A 24,206-nucleotide genomic window follows, 5' to 3' on the forward strand; every position below is an offset into this window, starting at 1 on the left:
AAAGCAGGACTGATGCTGAGGGAACATGGATTTGAAATCAAGAGCTCTGATCCAAAACCCATCGAGTCGGCTACCAAGATATCTTAAGTACTAAAATTAAAACGTATATAAATGCGAAATATAAACTTTAATATAAAGTTAAAATTACGTAAACTAAAATATGAATAAATGTAAAATATACAGTACTGTGCAAAAGTCTTAGGCCACTAGTATTTTCAGCAAAAAAAAAAAAAAAATGGTTTTAAGTCAGTAGTAAATATAAGTTTACATTTCCAAACATTATTTTTGCCATTAATTGCAATAATCCACTGAGATTTTTGTGAGATCATCAGTCTGTCTGGAATACCATGAAGAAACTGAGACAGACTCAATCCAGAAGAACTGTGAAACTCTCAAAGCTACCTGAAAATCATTGCGCAAGTGCGACACACTACAGCAAAACATAGAAATAACGGACTTCAAACCATTTTTTGTTGCTGAAAATACTAGTGTCCTAAGACTGTTCATAAAATTAAAAAAGGGAAAAAATTTTCCCCCAAAATAAAAGACACAAACATTAGATGAAAACCTGTAATCATTTAAAAATGTTGCCTTGGCAGCTAGCTCAAAAATGTAAATACTAAAAAAAAAAAAAAGAGGAGCAGTGTTATTAACTAAAAATGTAAATAATTAATAAATATTAGATGAGGAACTAGTAGAAATGAAAATCGAAAAAAGTGGAAGTAGGCCTATTAAAATGACTAAAAATGAAAAGCTAAATGTTGGCTTCACAAAAGGAATATTGTTATAAAAACAAAAAAGAGAGAAAAAAAAAATGCACACTGAAATTAAGCTACAATAAAAATAATCTATAAATATCCTAAAATAAGTTGAGGTAATAAAATAACTTAAAATAAATAAATATACACAAGAAACTAATAAAAAAACTCACAAAAGAACTATTATAAAACAGCAGTTAAATATAAAATCATAAAACAATTATAATAGTTTATAAATAGCATATAAAGACCACTATTTCTGTGCCACATGCAGTTGCAAATCAGTCCCTCGTTAGGTTTATTTCATTTTGGATGTTGCCTTAGAAGACAGCTCACTAAGTTTTGAAACAGAGCCGCAATCTGAGAGTGAGAGAGAACGCCTGTTACTACGAGAAAAGTGCACTCTTGTCTCCATTAGTTATTAGATATGATATTTCTCTTTTCTTCCCTCCCAAAGGCTTCAATAAGACCCACACGAGCCGTGAGAAACACGCAGGAGGTTTGTCAGGGGAGAAAGCGTGTGGATGTAAATGGACCCTTAACAGCACGGCAGAATCAGAGCTGGAGTGAAATATGCTCTCGCTTGTGCTACAAACAGATTTAGGTCACTTGCTTACCTTCTCTTCAAAGGCCCTGGAGAGAAAGCATTAGCGCTAATGGCATAACAGCTTGAAAACAAAGCAGTCAGACGCTTCAGGGGCTGAATATAGCCACACCAAAATAAAAAGATCTACATGAGCACATACATGTGCAATCTGTTGGATCAGCACAAATATGAATGCATATGATTTTCTTCACCATTTAAGCTGTGTGCTGTAATGCAAGAGTTTTTTTAAAATCTTATAAACATCACAGTGACATTTAGAATGTCAAAGCAACTGTAAATGCTATAACAGTCCACTCCAAACAAACTAATGGTAAAAAATAAACCTACAGGTCCTGTTTAGAAGCACCTAGTATATTCAGCATCACATAACAAGTCATAAGCCGTTTAAACTTGCCTTCAGGAGTTTCTAGAGATGTTCTTTTTAGTGCAGTTAACTAGATTGTGATGTCTGCACATAAAACTTAAAAACATTACCTATTTACAGCCGACTTTGCAGAGAAATGAATGCAGGCTATGGATTGGAGCTGTTGTTGTACATTGAGCAGAAATGAAAGAAAAAAAAAGTTATGTTGCATGGCATGTGTTCGTTAACGGGCAAAATATGTTGATACAGTATAGATTTGTTGTTAATATTCTGAAATATGCAGAAAAAAAATACCAATTCAAAATATGTACACAAACTATAGTATTTCAAATTAAACGTATCCCTCAACCTCCTACCAAACTGTGACACTGAAATAGCAGCATAAAACTTAAAAATATCTATCTTAAAAGCGTTCTGCAAGAGAAGATGGCCAACACAGCTTTGTAGTAATTATTGCATGAAGTATTTTATGAAACTTGCAGTTTTTGGTCATTGATGAAAATGATTTTTTTTTTTTTTTTTACTTCCTGCTTGGTGGAAAATAAAAAAATAGGTTAATTACCTGATACAACAAAAGCCTAGAAACTTTATTGTTGAAATTGACTTACATCACACACATTTCCCCTTTAGCAAAGTTTTATTTAGGATCTCACCTTTATTCTCTTGGTGGTTTCGCACATTTAGTGGAGGCTGTCTTTTCTCCTGAAGAATAAGTAAATGAACTAAAGCACAGGAGTCGGGTGCAGCTCTGAATATATAGTTTCTTTAGGACAAACAGTCCCATTGTACCCGCTCTTGCAGACCGCAGCTGTTGTGTATTACTCGCAATTAAGACACGCTTGTTACTCAGTAGTAAGTTCCACTATAAAAACTCATTTGGAAAGTCAAACACAGACCCAAATACAAACTACTCTTTTGATTATATTGAAGGAGAACGCTGAGTACAACGACTGTTACATGAACACCACAAATGAAGCATGAATCCAATACGCTTGTGCACGCAACAAAACACTAGCTCTTATAATAAAGAGGTTTTCAAGCATTAAACAACAAAAGTTTAAAACAAAAGTTTTTCATACAGTAGAATGCGTCCGAGTTTTCCCGAGAGGAAAAATGATGACTATCATACATTTTTGACATGATTTACAGAAGACATTTAGTGTAAGGAGAGTTTATATACCAAAAAAATCTTGTCACTCAGGCATATTCATAAAAATAATCATTAGATGACATTACAATACTATTTCAGCCCCCCAAAATGAATCGTCATTTTAAGTCTTTTAACACTATCTTTCAAACCTCTAGGTTTTACCCATCTGTCCATTTATCGTAAAATTTAGTATTCTCTTTAATATATTTTAATAATTACAGGTCAGAATAAGTGTGTGGTTTCATTTATAAATAAAATAAAAATATATAAATAAATCTGTTAGGCTGAATAAATAAATCTGAATGAGGGTGGAACATTATTTCACCCTTATTTTGTCATTGTATTTTCACAAAAAAAGTTAAAGCATTAAAGTATTTCATATGCTTTATATGTATATAACAAATGTACACAAATAACGTATATTTGATGTGCACACCAAAATGTCTTTGATCCAAATGTCACAATTAGATGCATTAGCAATATTTCAAGATTTGAAAATACAAAAGACCTACATAACCTTCAAATTCATTTTCAATTTATGATTAGAACGAAAACAAATATCGGTCAGTGGACTCAGAATGATTTACTCAACTCAAAAGAGCATTTTTGGCAGATATTTGTTGTCGTTTTAAGCAAAACCTGTTCATTTTGTGCTTTTTCTCCAAAAATAAGACTTCTAATGTCATTTTGCATTTCAGTTAAATTGAAGGATTTTTAGACATTCATCCTGGAAAACAAAAATATCTAACACCTTTATACATATTTTAAGGCCTAAATTTGTGGGAGGACAACTTTTAAGACCTGCAGAAACCCAGAATGAAGATGTGAAAACCCAAACTGAGTGCAACAATAGATGAGAATGAGAGAATGAAATCAAAAACCCACAGTCAGGTGTCGACTAAACCAGCAAGTCATATTGGGAGGGCTCTGACGCTCAACGCTTGCACATCTGCCCCAATAAAATGACTCCCAGATGCCCCTGGCCTCCTCACTGCTAATAAACAACAGGCCTGTGTGAGAAACACAAGGTTTATACGGGCTAGAGTCTGTTAGCTGCAAACCTGAAGACTCAAACAAGCAACCAAAAAAAAAAACATTTTTATATCATTTCAACTTTACTACAAAGACAGTATGATCTAAGTACGGGAAACAGCGGATTATTAAGTACATGATCTAAGAAGCACCATCATTATTGATCCTATAGTTCTATAGTGTGCATTAGCCTAATCGCTAGTGTTAGCTTTAGCACCGTTACGTTAGGATGTCTATACACTCCTTGGCTTGAGCAGAACGCACAAATGGCGCAGACGGAGGGCGATAACATCCCATCATCATCATCGTCATCATCAGTAGCTGGAGCAGCAGTTAGAAGAGTCTGTGAGCGTGCGTTCAGGAAAAAAAAAAAGAAAAATTCTCAATCTATGGAAGCATTCACATCATCCATAACTATTAACCATCACACTCTGTACAATTATGTTTTCTGTCAGCGTGTGGCTTATTACATCTATCTACAGTACAGTAAAATTTCCACAGTACAAAAATATATTACAATTCTCCTGGAATATTTACATGGGAACTTTCTCAGTGAACAAAAGCATAAGATAATCAGCAGAGCTGATGGCGCAGGGAAGGAAAATCGTGATGAACAACACATCCTCCCAAACAGTTCTCCCAAGTCCTACACAGTCACCGTTCACAATTTTGTGCTTCTTTTTCTCTTCAAGCACATTAAAAATTCACTGCATGCTTGGGCAGACTCAGAGCAAAAAAAAGGAGAAAGTGGAGGGGGAAAAAAAGCAATGGGAAATAAGTCCCGTCTCAAAAGATCCGCGCGTCCACTTCGGTTTGGATACGTCAGCAGGCGCTGACAGAAGCTGCCCTCCCCACCCAGTCTTCTAGAAAAACATCCTGAAAACAAGCAGAACCTGCTTTAGTACGACACACATAAACGCACAACCACGTCATTTCCAATTGCATTTCTGTACGGCAAAACGATGCATAAAGATGCTCATCAGAGCACGCCAGAGCCCTGAAGACGACCAGCATCTGTTCCTTTATTCAGCGCCGCGTGGGGAGCTGAAGACATCCATGCTGTCATTAACATGCATGAATACATGCGTTTCCACCCACAGAGCCTTTGCCTTGACCACATGCTCAGAGCGCATCATATTCCACACCAGTGCGAGAGTCTGGGTAAACAAACTCCTACTGCAGGCAAATAAACACAAGAAATTATGTATCACAATCAATTAATAGCCACTCTAACGAGGGAAACAATCCTGGAATCACTGTGTACGTCTGTGGGAGAAGGTCAAAGGTGAGTTTAGAGCATGTGACCCAGGCCGATTGTATCGTCAGCTTTAATTAACATCTCTTGGATCGAAGGTTATTGACCCCCCCCCCCCATGTGAGTTTGTGAGCATATGTTTGGGTTCTGGATGCAGTGACACCAGCGCCATCTGCTGGAGAAATTCATAAAGCATCTTCAGTTGCTCCCGTGGCCCGAAGACTTGGAATTGTTGACGGCTCCTTCATGTAATGTTTGTGGGAGTTTAAGTGAGCTGTTAATGTAGATCACCTGTAGATGTTGGGGTCCAACAGAACCGCTGTGTCCTGAGGAAGCTGGGAGAGGTGGACCACTTTAGTCTTCAGCTGGGGACGGTCGCTCTCACTGACCCAGGCGTCTGGAAGTCTGTGCACATCAGAAAGACAGAGAAACACTTAATATGGGCCATTTATTTTGACAGAACGCATTCAGCAAATAAGTAGCATGAAGTATGCATTTTGTACATATTATACATATGTTATGTATGTCAAAAATGTGCATATCTTAAACAATGTCCCAGATTTTGTGGTGCACCAAGCACACTGCATCAGAATCAGAAAGAGCTTTATTGCCACGTATGCTTGTGCGTACAAGGAATTTGTACAACAACACACAGACAAAAAAATTTGGCAAATAAATAAGTGTATAAACAATTGTGCTATAAATGATAATGGAATATGATCGAGTAAGATGTAGGGATGTACTAGGATGGAGGGGTAACAAATATATATAAGGATATTGCACATTTTTTTTGCATAAGCATAAGCGGGGAACATTTAACTGTTCATGAGGTAGATTGCCTGGGGGAAGAAACTGTTCTTGTGCCTGACTGTTCTGGTATTTGCCGGCCAGATGGCAAAAGTTCAAAGATGGGGTAACTTGGATGTGAGGGATCCAGAGTGATTGTGGGATATAGCATAGTACACAGCCAGAGCACACTGCATAGGATACTACATCATATAATGCAAAGCACTGTCATGTCAAAATGAGCAGTATGTGACATAATAATTTATTACGTCTCATATTTTGTAGTATGCAGAGTATACTGCATTGCATGATCTAGTATCCTACACAACTAAAGGATACTGCATAGGATACTATATCCTACTGTATAATGCTATGCACTCAACATACTAAATGTTTCAAAATGAGTAGTATACAACATAATGTCTTGTATTCTGTAGTATACTAGGCACATCATTTTGGATATCTAGTGTCCTACAGTAACAGAGCACACTACATAGGATGGATACTACATCCTTTAGTAGGATCCAATGCACTTAACATACAACATTTAACAAGATGTGCAGTACAAGACTAGTGTACACAACGTAGTATGCAAAATATGATGTCCCACATTTTGTAGTATGCTTAACAGATTGCTTTGTGAAATACAGTATCCTACACAGCCAGAGCACATTGCATTATAACCTATACAGTATAATACAACGAATGAAACATAATAATATGCAGTATTCAAACAACATTTTATAGTATGTTGAGCACTGTTGGATCCAGCAATTTATTCAACAAACTACATAAAATGTGTTAAAATGTGCCCTATTCAACCAGTACACATTGCATAGGATGTCCCAGAATGCAACATGATAGACTGTTTTCCGGTGTAATTAAATCAGGATACATAATCTATCACTATCACATCGCCTAAAGTTTTGTCGTTTATATTTACAGACAACAAATGCAAAATTCATAGTCTAAAATGATGCTTCATATAGCATGAATAGTATGCAGCATAGGGTTCAATCAAGTACACCAGCAACCTTTTGATCAAGTACTGTACTTAAAAAATATACTAGTGTGCATACAGTATGCACATTCCTAATTCCAATCATAGCTTTAAAATATACACCATGTATAAATATTAGCATTTGCCGGATAACGCATAGACACACAGCCCTTCATTCCACCCTCTCCTCCAACATGCATTCCACAATGAGATTATTAAAAATGTTTTCCTTTTTTTCCCTCCACAGAGGAGCCTTGTCTGGCTCCAGCTTGTTGTGGTGACCCAGAAATCCATTTTAAACGTCTCCTGAGACGGCAACTTCTTCAGTGTTATCTCGGAGCTGACAAACATTCCTCCGGCTCAGATTGATGCCTGACTCGGAAAAGCGTACACATGCACACGGTCCCGTGCGAAGGTGTGCACGAGTGTATAGGTATGCAAGTGCATCAGTTATCACAACACGGACCATTTTAGCAGCAGTAAATTCAATGATATTAGCAGTGGAGCTCATTAACCATAAAAGTGGTTTAGTCGATTTAAAACCAGTTTAAACTGCACATCAAGATTAAAGTAAGCAGCTCATAATTCACTGCATTTAACTAAAAATGGTCAAATTAGAGTGGAAACCTGAGGACGGTTACGGGCAATGCGTTCAAAGGCCTCTTGTCTAAGCCATGGAAATGTTGAGAGCGAGTGGATACCCTTTAAAAAGTATTTATCTTGGACAAACTTCAATGGAAAGTGAGTTTGTTTCCAGGCGGTTGGTGATTCACGCAGGCTAGTGTTCTTCAATACATTAAATCTGACATTAATGTGGACATTTACCACATAGAACTGGGAACTGATCTGAATCTGAGTGCTCAGGTGGATCTGATGCACCTCTAAACATATTAGAGACAGAAGAAATATAGGTTAAACTCAAAAAAAAGTTTCATGAAGAGGGGGAAAAGACCAAAGACAACAGAAGAGAAAGAAAAAACGGATTTAGTGAGACAGGAAGAAGAGAAAAGTGATTATGAGACAAAAATAACGTGTGTGAAAAAAGGGAGAAGCGGCATGTTGGCACATTATCTACTATTTCTAAGATGAGAAAGTTTCTGTAAGCATTACAATTCCCAAATGACAAACACTTGGCTTGCCAAAATGTCATATATAAAAAGCACACTGGGTCAGATACTGTCTCCCACAATGCAGTGTGCTAAAATTGACCTTCTATTTCAAGTGTGATGAATGAAACAGAAGAAGCACACTGGGTCAGATACTGTCTCCCACAATGCAGTGTGCTAAAATTGACCTTCTATTTCAAGTGTGATGAATGAAACAGAAGAAGCATCAACCACAATTCCCTCTGTGCCTCATTATTTTATCAGAACGGAAATGTTTTTATACCAAACGACTCAATGCATAACAATCAGTTATTATTGGGATGAGAACTCGACACCAATTGAATAAAGGTCATTTGATAAATGTAGTGTAATATTGTTCAAATATGCATACTTACTACATGAAAGCATGTGAAATATAGCATTAGGTCCAAATTCATAGTATTTATAAAACAGTAGACAAATATATCCAGATGATCTACTATTTTCACAGAAATCCAAAAAAGATTGGGCACTTTATTATCCCATGAGGCCAAAAGAGATTTATGAATGGCAGTGAAGCGATGCCAACTGAAGCTGGTAGGTCACACTACAATAACATTAATACTATATTGAACTTAACGATCAAAGTATGTACTTATTTTATATTACAGAAGATTAAGATTTCAAATGCAGTCATTGTGTTGCATACTGTTTCACATTTCACACACACACACACACACACACACACACACACACACAACTAAAAAGAATTATCAATAAATTAAAAATAAACTTTTTTTTTAAGTTTTTAATTACATGTAAAACTATATATACACAATTTATTTATTTATTTTTTTCCCCATTTATTATATTTAAATTAGTTTTAAAAAAATGTACATACTGCGTAGTACACAGTATACTACCCCAACTTTCTGTTAAGAAATGCTAAACTTCTCCTTTGGGATTAATAACATCTACAAAGCTATAGATCAGTCTGTATGTGTTTTTGAGGCATTTAATGTGACTTAAGGAGCCTCAGAACCATCAGTCGGTCACATATATCAGGTCATAGGCGCGCGCTCGTGTGTGTGTGTGTGTGTGTGTTTGAAGCGTTAGTGTGTAAGGCCGCCCTCAAGCGGCCCGTGACTCTCATAAACGGCTGACATTCAGCACATGGCTCTGAGGTGAGCAGTGCACTTTCATATACTCACATGTCCTCCGGTGTCCAATGAAGCAGCACCTTCACTTTCCCAGAATCCTCCTTCCGCTTGGCGATCACCTGCTCAATTACACACAATGAGAAGAAATGCATAAGATCTTGTTTATGGGTTAATTCAATGCTACAAACTTGCTGTGTGCTTGCTGGTTAAACGGGACGTTTTCATGGTTTCTGGGAGCAGAAGTTGAGGTTGTGACTGTGAAGGGTCTGTGTGCTGGCGGAGCTCATTAACGGTTTAATTAAAGACACAGGGGAGCAGCGGCCCAGACTAACTATACTGTGAGAGCCCAAGCAAGTCTGACTTCAGCTCAGAGTTCCTTAGAAAGGATTACGGAAAGTGAATGAGCTGATGAGATGGTTAGCATGTAAAAAGAAACTAGTCCAAAACAGAAACTAACAACATGGGCTGTGTTAGGAATGAAATAATAGTGCACTGCATATGAAGCATTTAGTGATGCCTACCATTTTTTCCTCTATAAAACAAGAATACACACTTCAGTGAACACTGATTGGGAAAATAAATCGATTTACAAGTACTAGGATACTCCTTACTGTTTCTACTACAAACAAAATGTGTCTGAAACCGTATTCCGTATGCAATACAAATTATGATAATATGCCATGATTTTGTCACGTGACCTTACTATGTAAATATTTGATGGCTTGATCAATAGCGAATCATTATATTTAGGTATTCTACACAGAAATAGTATGGGTTTCATGCTAGTAGCTAATATAATAGCACGATTAAGTGTTGTACCCACCGTACTGTGAAACACAACGCTGTGGCCTTTGCCTTGGCTCTCAATATGAGTGGCTAGATTGAGGCAGATGGCACGATGACGGATTGCATCCATGGTCTGAGCATCAAAAAAGTCATGAGGTCGTGCTGGAGGGAAGAAACAGAATGAGTTATCGAGCGGGAGTTTTGAACGCAGAATTAAACTAGGACTGAAGTTACACTGACGCTTACGCAACGACCGTCGCCGTTTGTACTTGAGTTTCCTCCGTTTGTTGATGCCCGCTTTGGAAGGCGATTCTTCCTTCACCTTGGCTTGGCTTGAGAGTTTGGAGGAATTCTGGGAGCTGAAGTGGGTCGGTACGTGGCGCGCTAGCCCCCCCTGGGAGGCGAAGGTGGCATTGCAACCTCCCACCACACACTTCACAGAGACAGACATCGTGAGAGCAATTACAGCAAATAAAAAAAACACCCTACATGAACTCTCAGCAACGCTGAGCTGTAATTACACAATGAGTTTTGTGGACAGTGTTTTCATTGTCTAGCTTATACTTGTAGAACAGTGGGATCTCAATGCACTATACAAAATATCTCTAAGTGATATATCACCTCAAAATCAAACAAACAAGAACAGAATGTTTTTTCTCAAAATTCTAATTTACTAATGTCTTAATCTAAATTTACATTTTTCCCTCAATTTAGGTATTTTGGTGAAATGTGGCCTGATGTGTGAGACTGACCCTGTAAGACCATTTAAAGTTGTGCTTCAGAATTGCACTGAATAAAGAAACGGATTAAAATAAAAATAAAATAATTAATAATAATAATAATATTTGACTAAACTACAAAAATAAAACAAACTAAATCGACTAAAAATTACGTTAAATTAAATCAAATTGAATAAAACAGAAACTTAAAAACTAGTAATAGTGAAAGTAACATTTGTAGACAAATTTCTTGATGTCGGCTTAAGAAAGCCTAGTCTAAATTAAGCGTAAAAAGCTATAAGTTTTATTTTTTTTTTTATCTTTTAAAATCTTGAGGTTTGAAGGTTAAGTACTTTTACATTTGCAATCATTTTAAAAGCTTGAGGTTTTTAAGTATTTTTTCAAGATCCAAGTAATTTAAATAATAACATTCAACTGAATACAATAGAATCTACAAAACAAAGTTGAAAAACTTATTAAATAAAACAAGAAAAAATAAACCGATTACAATTAAATAAAATGGAAAATAAAAAAATAAAAAATGTTGTGTGTGTGCATGCAAAGAGGCCGACCTTGAATGGTTTGTCTCCACTGTGAGAGAGCATGTGTCTCTGCAGCCAGCTCTGACTGGTGGACGGTGTGTTATACACCTTACAGCCTTTCCAATGACACACGAAAACCTGCGTGCAAACAATGAGCAGTGCAAGACATTCACTCTTTACACGTCTCAAAAAGCATTTGGACATTTCAAACTTTCAAAACTAATCTTTTTGTAAAATACCTTGCTTTAAAAATGTGTTTGAACTTCTAATGCAAAGCCACATTTAACATGGCTTAAATGCTTTATGGGGCATAAAACAAGCGTCACACACTGACCCCGCCGCGCTGTCCGTCCACGTGCACTCCGCGGATGTGTTCGGCCAGGTCCGGGCTGCTGTTGAACAGCATGTGGCACTGATCCCAGCAGCAGGGGTAAGATGAGCCCTTGGTGGAGGAGGAAGACACCCCACCGTGTCCGTTCATCATAGCTGGGGTAGATCGACCGCTGGATGCGATGCTCTCCATGTCCATGAGAGTGCTGCTGATACTGAAACACACAGAAACAACGACTTAGTACAAAGAAAACCAAATTTCATTCCGAAATGACCTCAGGTGTGTTTATGTTTCGCCGCCTGATATGACCGTAATCGCTGAGATTATGCTGATTCCTGAATGTCAAAAGTACTATTAGTAATTTCTTTTGGTGGAAACGTTTTAATGCCCTTTAACAATGTTTTCAGGATTAAAGGTGCTCTAAGTGATGTCACACATTTTTTTAGGCCAAAACATTTTTTGTCACATCCAGCAAACATCTCCTTACTATCCGCTAGCTGTTTGTCCCCTGAACACACTGTAAAAAAACGGGGTCTCTCTAGACACCACAGGCTCCACAAACGACAAGAAAAACAAACTGGGCTCACCCGCACCACAAAACATAAACTGTTTCAGCCAATAACAGACAAGAAAGATTTGGGGGGTTAGTGCACGGATGAGGAGGAGGGAGGGTCTAGCTAGCCTCCGTTTTGTTTGACAACAATTTGAACGTCAACAAGAAGTTACGACTCCCGGCATCGCTTAGAGCACCTTTAAATTCCCACTGTAGTAATCAATATACACTGAAATATAATCTACACGCACAAATCCCCAGATACAAAGGACATGATGAGGTTGAAAATGACAGGTTGTTGCACTGATAAGCAGAACACAAAAAAGCAAACAAGGTGCGACTGATTGAGAAGAATGACTTTTTGAGGTAAATACTGAAATGCAGCTCCCATGTTAACGACCATAGGACTCTGTGTGCGGTAAAATGAGGCCAGTGCAGCAGGGCGACTGTCTCACCGTGGCACACAAATGCTGTAATAGTGATCTTTTGAGCATGCAGCTGTGCATTGTGGGAGAGGACAGCAGTAAACTGCCGCAGTAAAACACCATGAACTCCAGTGAATGTGACTGAATGGCTCCTGAGGGGAGATGAGGAGGGGCTCACACACACTTCCATCTGCTGGTTCCTTTCAGACTTCACTGCCCACAACCGACGCTAAATCTCAGGATGTGCCAGAGAACAGGATGGTGGGTAATCACAGAGACAAACTCCAACTGCCAGTCTGACTTCTGATGAAATGTTTACAGCTGCAAAACCCACAGGTACGGCAGTGATTTTTTTTTTTTTTTTGATGAAAATCCTCCAACTGGATTTTTACATTATCTGAAGAATGCACGAAAATGGTGCATGCGCTATCATACAATATTTTGCATGAGGGACTTGTTCAAATCAATTTCAACAAGTATGAACAATAGTAATGCTTGACTTGTCCATCCCAACTAAAACTAACACTAGCATGAAATGCATTAATATTTCAGACTTATTTCGAATGCATATTCATTGGGTCACTAAACAGTTGTATTTGAGCGTCTAACATCTGACATTAGCAGCAGTTTTTGTTTTTTTAGTTTTTTTAATCTGAAAGCAGAAGCAGCTGGTCTCACATTACTCATCTGACAGACTACAAAGTGGGTTAAAACCTCGACACGTGGGTCTTCTAATTCTTTATGCTGAAGTGCAAGAGCCGTCAGACATTACAAATGTATGTGAGAGATTTCCATTTCAAAACTGCCTGAAGAGGACGAGCAAACAATTAACACCTGCTTTTACTCAAACGTAACGGAAAAAAAAACCTAAACGGAGTTCCCCTCAAAACTTAAATTTACACTTTCACATATTCAAGCCGGCACACCTGGTGAACTGGCATAGACATCAAACCTTAATGATATTTAGATTATAACAACAGAAATTCAGGTCTGTTCCTCATGCAAAGCTCATTATATGACCCAGTCCACAAAAACTTCACCTAAAATCTCCTTTTGTGCTCCAAGGGTCTGAAAAAGAACGTTAAATGGCACTTTTTTGCAAAAACAATATTATAATTGACAACTTAACAAATTCCCAAAATGATTTGTGATCAGGGTTGAAAATGAATAGTGGCGTCAGGAATAAATTGGCACCAAAATGAACAAAAATGCCCCCAAAATTGAAGACAAAGAGATTAAAAATACCCGTGTAAACTAAATTATGACGGTTGTGATTCAGGTGAAATTGACAGTGTCGACAGAGTCATTACATTTAGACCTGCTCACGCTGATGCAAAGATTTCTTTGTTTTTTGCAGCATTATAACCAATTGCACACATGTTGGGTGCATTAATGTACTAACCAATCAGATTTGTTTACATTAGCCACTGGTTGAGTATAAAACGAGTTAAAAAATGCCATTGTTGTGCAGAAAATGATTAAAGGGTTAGTTCACCCAAAATAAAATAAATTCTGTCGTTTAGCCACCTTCATGTTGTTTCACAATAATGATCAAATTGAATTAGAAATAACTTCTGCGCCTCTTTCTGATTAATAACCTGGACTACTTGTGGATCTGAACTGAAGACAACAAACATTTCCAAATGATACCTGAGCTACACTGTAAAGCACATGTCATCTTATCCGCCAGTTGTCGTGTGGTCTGGGTCAAACTCTCCCACAAGTCCTGCACAGAAGTTACATTCAACCCCTCCAGCTGCCCAAACAGCAGGGCCTCCTCTCAGATTTTAAGATCTTATTCCCAGTGAAAGCTCCACAAAGCAGCACGTTTAGCCCAGAGCAGGGATTCCCATCTGTACACAGACACTTCCTCTTTCTCCTGCCTCCACCCCTGGGCTGACCTGATGCATTGTGTTCACCGTGCAGATAGTCGAGGGAGATTTCCAATGTGCTGTGAGCCAGGCCATCTACAGTGAGACGGACGACGAGGAACCCATTTTCTCGTGCCTTTAGAGTAAGACAAACAATAAAAGAGCCTCCCTGGCATGATAAACCGATGATATCCAGCGCCTCAACAGAAGAGACCATAAAACACAAGCACAACCGCACCCACATTACCCCGGAGATCTGGAAAGACGGCAAAAGGTCTCATGGATCTAAGCACGCCAGATGACATAAAAGCAGTTCAAAGCAAAACGCTTGGCTTGATCAGGAAAAAACAGGCCGTCTATAACTGCTGTGTGTGCTGATGGATAGCTAACTGATTCTTCAAGTTCTGAAATGACTCGAATGACTGCGGCTCAATCTCACTTTCACTGCATCGGTCTTTCATACAGTGAAAGTGAGCGTGAACAAGTCATTTGACAAACCCCTCTTTGTGTTTCTGTGACAAAGACATTTAAATTAGTTTTATGGTACAGAAATACACCAGGTTTAATTAGTTACTAAAGTGACAAAATGGCAGCAAGACTCAGAAATATTGTTAAAATGCATCTGGGATGGTTGTACTATAAATGTAAACACTAAAAATATACTTATTTCATCGCCAATACAAATGTATAATGCTTTTTGACCCAATTGATGGGTTTCTAAAGAAAACTCACCCAAAAACAGTATTTGCATGTGAAGCAACTCATGTCATGTGGCGTTTAATTGAACCTCGTCAAGTGAGAAGTGCAGCTCATATTTCCAACCATTTACATAACTACACAAATAACATAAATAGAAAATTTTAAGGGTCCAATAAGTGATTTGCAAATAAACAGTAGATAAATAACCAAAATACTATACAATGTCTTATGAATATAATGATCTTTTTGTACTTTTGTTGATGGTTACATGATGTATTTGCAAAAAGAGATATTTAATTTCTGCTTTCGGTAAAATAACTAATAGTAAATAAATGACTGTAAGACTACAATATGCCTTATGAATAATATGATTTTGTACTTCTCTGATGGCTACGCAATGTTTTTGCATAACATTTAATTTCTTTTTTTGACAAAAAACAATAACTAATTTATTTACCATACAATTATAAATGTCTCATGAATATGACTTTTTTTTTTTTTTTTAAGTTTTTGATGGTTGCACCATGTGTTTGCAGAAGAGATATTATTTAACTTCTGCTTTTGATAAAATAACTAAAAGTAAATGACATAAGACTATACAAAATGCCTTAAAAAAACATGATTATTTGAATACTTTTTATGGTTACACCACATATTGGTAGAACAGATATTATATTTGTTTTATTTCTGCTTCATGCCAAAATAATAATTCAACAGAAAATAGATGACCATAAGATCACGCAATAAGCCTCATGAATATTACATGAATTATTGTTAGTAATACAGTTGTTATTTCTGCCATTATTGTTATTTCTGGTCTAAACGGTCACAAATGTATGGTCATCATCTCATTTGGGCTCAGTCTAATAATTCAGCTAAACATTTCTTGCTCGAGAGAGAGGAATAATTATCCAAACACCACATAAAATGCATCATGTTCCAGCAGACCTGATATTAAAGGGTTAGTTCATCCAAAAATAAAAATTCTGTCATTAGTTACTCACCCTCACGTCGTTCCAAAGCCGTAAGACCTTTGTTTATTTTCGTAACACAAATTAATCTTTTTTTTTTTTTAATGAAATCTGAGAGCTCTCTGAGCCTCCATAGACAGCAGTGCAACTGCAATATGATTTTGAACAGGTTTCCGAGGCAGTTTAATGGTTTCATGATCAACAACAAAATAGAACGAGTTTTGGTGATAGTTAAATGAAATACTTAATTACAATAATACTGATTTCTCTCTAGAAGTAACATCAAGAGTGCAATGTTTCAGACGCAGCCATCGATTATGTTCTGGGAAAGCGCACACATGCATCGGTGTACTCTCCAAAATGGTGAAAGATGGTAACTCTGGGAAAAGACTTGTTTAATAATTTATGTTTGTTTTCTTAGCGCACAAAAAGTATTCTTGTAGGTTCACAAAACAGAAGCTGAGACACTAATGTCACGTTTTAAAGATGTTTCTGAGCCTAGGAACATTGCAGTTGTGTCGCCGTCTACGCAGGATCACAGAGCTCCCAGATTTCATCAAAAATATCTTAAGTTGTGAGTATCACAGGTATATTTATATTCACTTCACATATTTAATACACTGTATGGGTCAAAATAATAGATTTTTCTTTTATGCCAAAATCATTAGGATATCAAGTAAAGATCACGTTCCATGAAGATATTTTGTTAATTTCCCACAGTAAATATATCAAACCTTCATTTTTGATTAGTAATATGCATCGCTAAGAATTCATTTGGACAACTTTAACTTTTTTGCACCCTCTGATTCCAGATTTTCCAAATATTCTCCGATCTTAAACCATACATCAATGGAAAGCCATTTATTAAGCTTTCAGATGATGTATAAAACTGAATTTTAAAAAAGCCTGACCCTCATGACTGGTTTTGAGGTCACGTGGGTTTCAAAGAAGAAAGAAGGTCTTAAGCTGGGCATACACTGTGCGATTTATCCATTTTGCAACGCTTACTGGAGGGAAGCAGGCGTTTTCTTGCCCATTTAATTTTTCTTTGCCATAACTCCAAAAGTTTTCCCTCCATCACTTCAGTCCACACTACACGCCGTGTTTTGCGCATGCGCAGTGAGGGAAACGGGAGAGGTTAATCGCATCTCGTTTCCCCTTGTACACTGCACGAACACTGCACGACAAACGACGCACGAAAATCGGTCCAACCTGAAAAAGAGTCGCACGAGTGAGATTTCGGCTCAAAATCGGATGAAAATCGCACAGTTTAGGCCCGGTCTTACGGGTTTGGAACGACAAGAGGGTGAGAAATTGATGGTTTAATTGTAATTTTCGCGTGAACTAACCCTTTAAACGGCTGATTAAGCTGCATATGTCGGTGGACTATCGGTTGCGCGCGCACCTGTCCTCCGAGTCCATGCGGCTGAGCGGCTCTCCTTCCGAGGACGAGCTCATTATCTCCAGACTCGCGCGCCTCTTCAGTCCTCCGCCGTTACCGCTGTTTTTCTCCGCCGGTGGAGACGCGCTCTCCTCCTCTCTTTGTTCTCCCTTCATCCGCTCCGTCGTTCCGTCCGCGCCGCCGGGGCTCTTCTGTGGCTCTTTCTCCGTCTCCGCTTCGGTCTCGCCATCCTCGTCGTTGGCGGTGTCTCCCCGCATGGCTTCCTCCGTTTTCTGCTCGGTAGACTCGCGTCCGTTGAGCTTCTCGTCGGTCTCCGCTGCGTCCATCTTAACGGCCGGTTCCGGATCGGCGGCGCGCAGGCCCGACTCGCTCCCGTCGCGGTTTTGTTCGCTAGGGCTCGACGACTCTTGCTCGGAACCGTCAGAATTCATCGCGGCCATCGTTTCCGCTCGTCTGCGCGCGGTCTGACCGGGTTTAAGCGACGGGAAACGGATGAAACGCGAGGCTGTCGTTGACCGGATCGACAACTGCTGGAGGCTGATCGGGGGCGCGCGCGCGGGGGGAGGAGCGAGCGTGACGTCGCGCTTATTATGAATGCCTCCACGTGCTCGACACTTTGTGACCCACAAAAATAGTCATAAGGGTCAGTTTTATGAAATTGAGACTCATACACCATCCGAAAGCTGAATAAATAGCTTTCCGTTGATGCATGGTTTGTTAGGATCGGAAAATATTTGGCTGAGATCCAACAATTAGAAAATCTGAAAAAAAAAAAAAAAAAAAAAAAATATATATATATATATATATATATATATAATGACATAAATTAAATCAAAATATTGAGAAAATCGTCTTAAAAGTTTCCCAAATTTAGTTCTTAGCGATGCATATTATTAAAAACAAAAAACAAAAGAAGTTTTGATATATTTACGGTGTAAATTTACAAAATATTTTCATAGATCATGATCTTTACTAAATAACCTAATAATTTTTTGGCATAAAAGAAAAATCGATAATTTTAACCCATACAATGCTTTTAATATGAGAAGTCAATTACATTAACAGTAGTGTTATAAAACACTATAAAAATAAATTTAGATGCAAATATGAAATTCTTTGATTATTTGAAAGTTTCTTTTAAAATCGGACTAAATTAAATGATGAAACATTTAAATTGGTATAAAATTATTAATTCATACTTGACATACTTTGAAACAGGTATAGTACTTTTTTTTTTTAAATCTAAGTGGTGTAAAAACATTTATTAAAAGAATTAATTTCTAGATTAAACATGTTGGCGTAATAATGTAACATTATTTTTATTATTACTAAATAATAATAATACTATTTGTTTATACACACACATATATATATATATACACTTTTGGGAAATTTATTTCAAATAATATTTAGGTTGTAAATTCATGTATTCAGGCGTTCTGTTCTTCATGGTTACACCACGTTGCATTTAATGAAAACATTTGTATAATATTGTTTCATTTTATTATAACATATATAACAAATGTGAGGTGTATTTAATGTTTTATTAAGTAAAATAAATACATAAAAAAAAAAAAAAAACCTGTGTAATAGGCAGAAAGTGCAGCGGTTTTATGAAAGCCAGTGTTACTGTATTTAGATGACAGGTTTCCTCTGATTCCGGTTTTATTGTTGGGTTAGAAACTTTTCTCTTCTGTCTCAGGTGGGGGGTTTCCAGACTCATCTAGAGAATTTAATGAGTCAGATGAACCTTTCTGTCTCTTCCTGGAAAACACCAATAGATGGCGTCAGATCAAATCCCAGAGTACGCATTAACTGTGTTCGGAGCATTTTGAGGCCACATAATAAATAAGCATTTATTGCATTTGATATTTTCTAATTTATGAAAGATAATTTTATGATCGTTTATGAGAAATTATTGGTGGTTTTATACAATATGAGCTGCTGCAGTACTGCATCGAGTCAGCAGATGGTGACAAAACACCTCATTAACTGTTCATGGATTTAAAATCTTACGCTTCGAACGTGGATATAAATAGAAGTACTAGACTCCAAAAGCCTGTTTTTGTCCTGTAGTTAATTGTACAGTTTTGGGAGAGTGTTCTCTGTAAAGCCACTGAGATCATATGAACAAACACACACACACACACACACTCATTTTTATAACAAAATTATAAAATTAATCCAATTAAAAAGTAATTTATTAAATAAAATAAAGTGCATTCTAATATAAAAAATTGTTTTACATGCAATTGATATTTTTTTTCATAATTTTAAATAACACATTTATAATTGTAATATTTTAACATGTACTTCACAATATTATCTTAATAAAATGTTTTATTTCTTCCAATATTTGTAAAGTTTATCAAAACGTTTACACACACACACACAATGCATGCACTACAGCACAAACTTTATAACAAAATTATAAAAAAAATTTGACTTGTAGGTAAAAATTACATATCACGTATATAGAGCTGTATGGATATTCTAATGAATAATTTTCTAATTTTGCTATTTTAAGTAATTTTAAACATTGCATATTATATATACATTTAATATTTAAGAAAATATATAGAAAATATGTATAATGTATTTTATGTGTATTTCTTTTAAATCTTTTAAAATAAAAAAAAATAAATATATAAAGTATATATTTTTTGGAATATTCATCAGACAGAAAAAAGGAATCGAAAGCTTTTCATATATATATATATATATATTTATATATATATATATATATATAAGAACATCAACATTTATTTCACATGATATAAAACAGATGAAATATGAACATTTGCATATTGACTCTGATACATAACCTCTTCTGCGTCTCTGCTTTGCTCATAGAATGGTGTACAGTATATATACATCATGAACTTTACAGTTTGTACATCCAAGTTGAACACCAAACCCTGCTTTTATTGCTTTATCAACGGTTATAAACGCTTGCTCGTGGTGTGCTGTTCTCCTCAAACGAAAGCCGACCTCTGGATTACTCTTCTGAAAACGCTAATACTCTGTACTCATCTCTAGTTAAATACATCTCAGCCATAGAAAAATAAAAGGTACAGTAAGCTGGAACATTCATGAGTGTGTCGGGAAACAGTGTGGTGGCTACTGCGGACTATCCAACATACAGATCATTTACAAATCCTGTCCTTCGGCAGCAGTACGCTGGCACTTTATTGACTCTTTATAGTTGTACATCGTTTATACACAAGTCGTCTGATAGCAAAAAAGAAACGATGGGTGTCAGACATTAAAAACACTAGGTAAAACCGGGAGAGAGACTGATTAAAATCCATATAAAACACGCCAACGATGAACGCGACCCTCGGCAGTCTGAATAAAAGCAGTGCGTTCTGGGCTTTGTCCGCTCCACTTCCTGTTGAGAGCGAGTCTGAGCGCTGTAATGTACACGAGCGAGGGTTTGATAGCACCTCAGATGCATCTGCACACCCCATCAAACAATAAAACTCTGGCATCTACAGATGCTTCAGGAAACTCAAGAGGAATATAAATAATAATCACTATAAAAGAATGGTTTGAACTAAGGCTTGGACGCCTCTGTGTCCTGTCTGTCTCTGATGATGATGACGATGATGATGTGTTTGGCTCATGACGGGACGTCCCCTCACATGCTGAGCTTCACTGATGTCGGCGGAGAGGCTGCTAGACAGACACAACAATATACACACTTGTGTTACAGATATATTAACATGTCCATATCTAAATGAGCCTCAAAGAAAGGAAAAAAATCATGCATGTGTCACATTTGATCCAAAAACAAAACAAACGGAGCACTAAGATTTGGCTGTTTATATAAACGCACGCTTTTCTGCATATTGATTAATCTCTATTAACTTTCTACAAATTGTTATTACAGCAAAATTCTAATTGCAATAATAAAAAAAAGATGCATTGTTTAAAAATATTTTTATGGCAATAATGGTGTATTAAAGTTCAACATAATATACCATGTCTGACTCATATTTGAACTCATATCTGAAAAAAACTTATTTGAATTTTTTTACAGACAAATGGACCATTAAAAAACATTTGCATTATATATATATATATATATATATATGTATGCATGCATATTGATTTAAAAAAACATTAAGCACATTTCTGGCATCTTATTACAAAAAAAAAAATACTATTATAAAAAAGATGTAATGAAAGTACATAAAAAAATATGCTAGTATTTGTTGAATACTGAATGTAATTTATGCAGATTTATATTTAAAAAGGCATTCAAATGGGATGATTTTCATAACTCAGTTTAATGCAAAAAAAAAAAAAAGCATTTTCGTTATGTAAAATACAACTGATGCTTTTATTTTGATTTTGGAGTGAAATGTGACACTGGAATTTCTTTGTGAACTTCATACTGCTGTGCAAAACAAATGCAATCTTCATGCAATCAAGAAGAATTTTTAGCAGTTAAATAATGCACTACTTTTAATATTTACATCATAACACCCGAGCTGTTTTCATTAAGAAACAAATTGCCTTTGTGTTTAACTGACTTCACTTACTGCCAAAAACACATTAAAATCCTCTCCGTTCCACAGAACAGCAATTAAAAGGTAAGCGTTCATGCAGGTAATACAAATCATAACAATGTTTATATTGCCAATAGAAATATCAGGATCGTCACCAAATATAGTTTTTGCTCAGTTTGGGCCTCTGAATAAAATTGCTACATATAGGAAAAAGAGTTTGTATATTTATATATATGAGCGTGTTGTCATGTGAAGTGGCGTCTGAATGACTCTTAATTGCACTGTTAATTAGTGAAGCTTTATGCTCACCGAGACTCTATGAAGCTAATGAACTCTAGTTGGGAGGCTAATTACTGCTTCATTTGAGAGAATCCTTCATTTTCCACCGAGAACAGACAGATTGTCACACACACGCTTGTGTTTATGATGCATTAAAACCCCTCAGAAACTGGTTTTATGAGCAGAGTCATTACAAACACGAGAGATTCAAACAAACACTGTAACGTCTGTGAAGTGAGTAAGACTGTGTGTGTGTGTCTTACTCGTCCGTCTCTCCGCTCACACACACATGAAGTGCGATCCGTCCGTCAGCTGTGGGGGGGAGGGTGGAGGCGGGGGAGAGGAGGAGGAGCTTGGAGATTGGGGCGGAGTCGACAGACTGCTCACTGAAAAACCCACAGTGCATGCAGACACACACACACACAGACAGACAGACAGACAGACAGACAGACACACACACACAGACAGACACACACACACACAGACAGACAGACAGACACACACACACACACACACACACACAGACAGACAGACAGACAGACAGACAGACACACACACACAGACACAGACAGACACACACACACACACACAGACAGACAGACACACACACACACACACACACACACACACACACACACAGACAGACAGACAGACAGACAGACAGACAGACAGACAAGCTGGTTAATCATGATGACATGTTCAAGCAGGGCATTAAATAAAGACTTATTTTGGATTCTATCAAATGACTCTTTTGAACTGATTCTTTTTAGTGAATCAAAAATAAGTAGTAGTCGTGTTTAATGTATTTTTTACAAAATTCTAATTCTATAAAAAAAAATATAAAAACAGGTTAAGTGTTCCAGCTTCAGGTGCAAAGAATTATATTTAAAATGTTAAATAGCTCTATGAATATATAATGTAATAACTAAATGTAAGTTACAAATATATAGACGTTTAAATATATACATATATAAATAAAGAGTTAATTTATATATAATTTAATAAACAAATAAATATACAAATTAATATATTATTCACTAATATCAAATTCAATTAAAAAAACGCCAACTTCAGGTGCACAGAGTTAACAAAATATAATACATGAATTAGAATAAATTGTAACTCTATAGATATTTAAATTCATAAATATTCATATATTAATAAATATATACATATTATATATATATATATATATGTTATTTTTTTTCTTTTTTTAAATATTTAAATTAATATACAAAAAATGTATACGTTATAAATGCATATATATATATTAATTTAAATATTAAAAGTACTTTAATATATAACATATAAATCAATATAGAAGTAAAAAAAACATTTAAATGAATAAAGAATTAATCTCTATATAATGTAATATGTGAATAAACATATCAATTCATAAAAAAGTGAATATATTCTAAACGAAGAGGTTTGAAATCTAAAAGGTGTCAGCGTTTCAGACACACAGAGTCGAGCGCTCATCACCTGACATCAGTGTGCTGTGTTTGCTGTTGCTCAGCTCATACGACACGTCCTGCTCTTGACTGGAGGGCTTCTCCTCCTCCTCCTCATCTTCCTCTTCTTCCTCCTCGTCTTCCTCAGTGCCCACACGCACCATGACGGCCGTCTGTAAGCTGACACACACAGCGGAGAGCGCTCAGTCCTGAGTGAGTGTGTGTGTGTGTATGTGTGTGAAGCGGCCTGTACCTGTTCTGAGTGGCCAGAGTCCTGCGGTACTCCACTGGACTCGTGTGTTTGGGCTCTGATTGGTCCTCGTTCAGCACCGGTTTAGGACCCGACTCTTTAATGAAGGCCAATGTCTCCTGAGCACAGACACAAACACCTTCACAGTCTTCACTGCTCCCTCAATCACCAGTGAGGCATATTGACATATTTAATAATGTATAAATAATATAATAA

General features: G+C 36.7%; 1 protein-coding gene and 1 pseudogene across 3 annotated transcripts; both read right to left on the reverse strand.

Annotated features, from left to right (window-relative positions):
• Nucleotides 1-3,963: 3,963 nt before the first annotated feature.
• Nucleotides 3,964-18,069, reverse strand: LOC132105492 (zinc finger protein AEBP2-like). 3 transcript variants are annotated; one of them, XM_059510645.1, is made up of 8 exons: nucleotides 17,500-18,068; nucleotides 11,579-11,789; nucleotides 11,275-11,382; nucleotides 10,230-10,416; nucleotides 10,021-10,145; nucleotides 9,249-9,316; nucleotides 5,458-5,571; nucleotides 3,964-4,787 (listed from the first exon to the last, which is right to left on the reverse strand). In XM_059510645.1, the coding sequence occupies exons 1-8, from the start codon at nucleotides 17,934-17,936 to the stop codon at nucleotides 4,775-4,777; spliced, it is 1,263 nt and encodes a 420-aa protein (XP_059366628.1). In that variant the 5' UTR covers nucleotides 17,937-18,068; the 3' UTR covers nucleotides 3,964-4,774. The 3 variants fall into 3 exon arrangements, with proteins under 3 accessions (XP_059366628.1, XP_059366627.1, XP_059366625.1); XM_059510644.1 differs by having other exon boundaries at nucleotides 10,224-10,416; XM_059510642.1 differs by having other exon boundaries at nucleotides 10,021-10,416; nucleotides 17,500-18,069.
• Nucleotides 18,070-20,872: 2,803 nt separating this feature from the next.
• Nucleotides 20,873-24,206, reverse strand: part of LOC132105493 (pleckstrin homology domain-containing family A member 5-like) — a 153,135-nt pseudogene continuing 149,801 nt past the window's right edge.

This window comes from Carassius carassius, chromosome 26 (genome assembly GCF_963082965.1).
Source record: "Carassius carassius chromosome 26, fCarCar2.1, whole genome shotgun sequence".
Taxonomy (NCBI): Eukaryota; Metazoa; Chordata; class Actinopteri; order Cypriniformes; family Cyprinidae; genus Carassius; species Carassius carassius.

What these genes read in the sequence shown, in the direction of transcription:
- LOC132105492 (XM_059510642.1), bottom strand. Translation starts at nt 17,936, where the DNA reads ATGGCCGCGATGAATTCTGACGGTTCCGAGCAAGAGTCGTCGAGCCCT. An exon ending in CGCATGGACTCGGAGGACAG is followed by an intron (nt 11,790 to 17,499) that starts GTGCGCGCGCAA and finishes TGTGTGTTTCAG; the next exon opens with TATCAGCAGCACTCTCATGG. An exon ending in TGGACGGACAGCGCGGCGGG is followed by an intron (nt 11,383 to 11,578) that starts GTCAGTGTGTGA and finishes GTTTGCACGCAG; the next exon opens with GTTTTCGTGTGTCATTGGAA.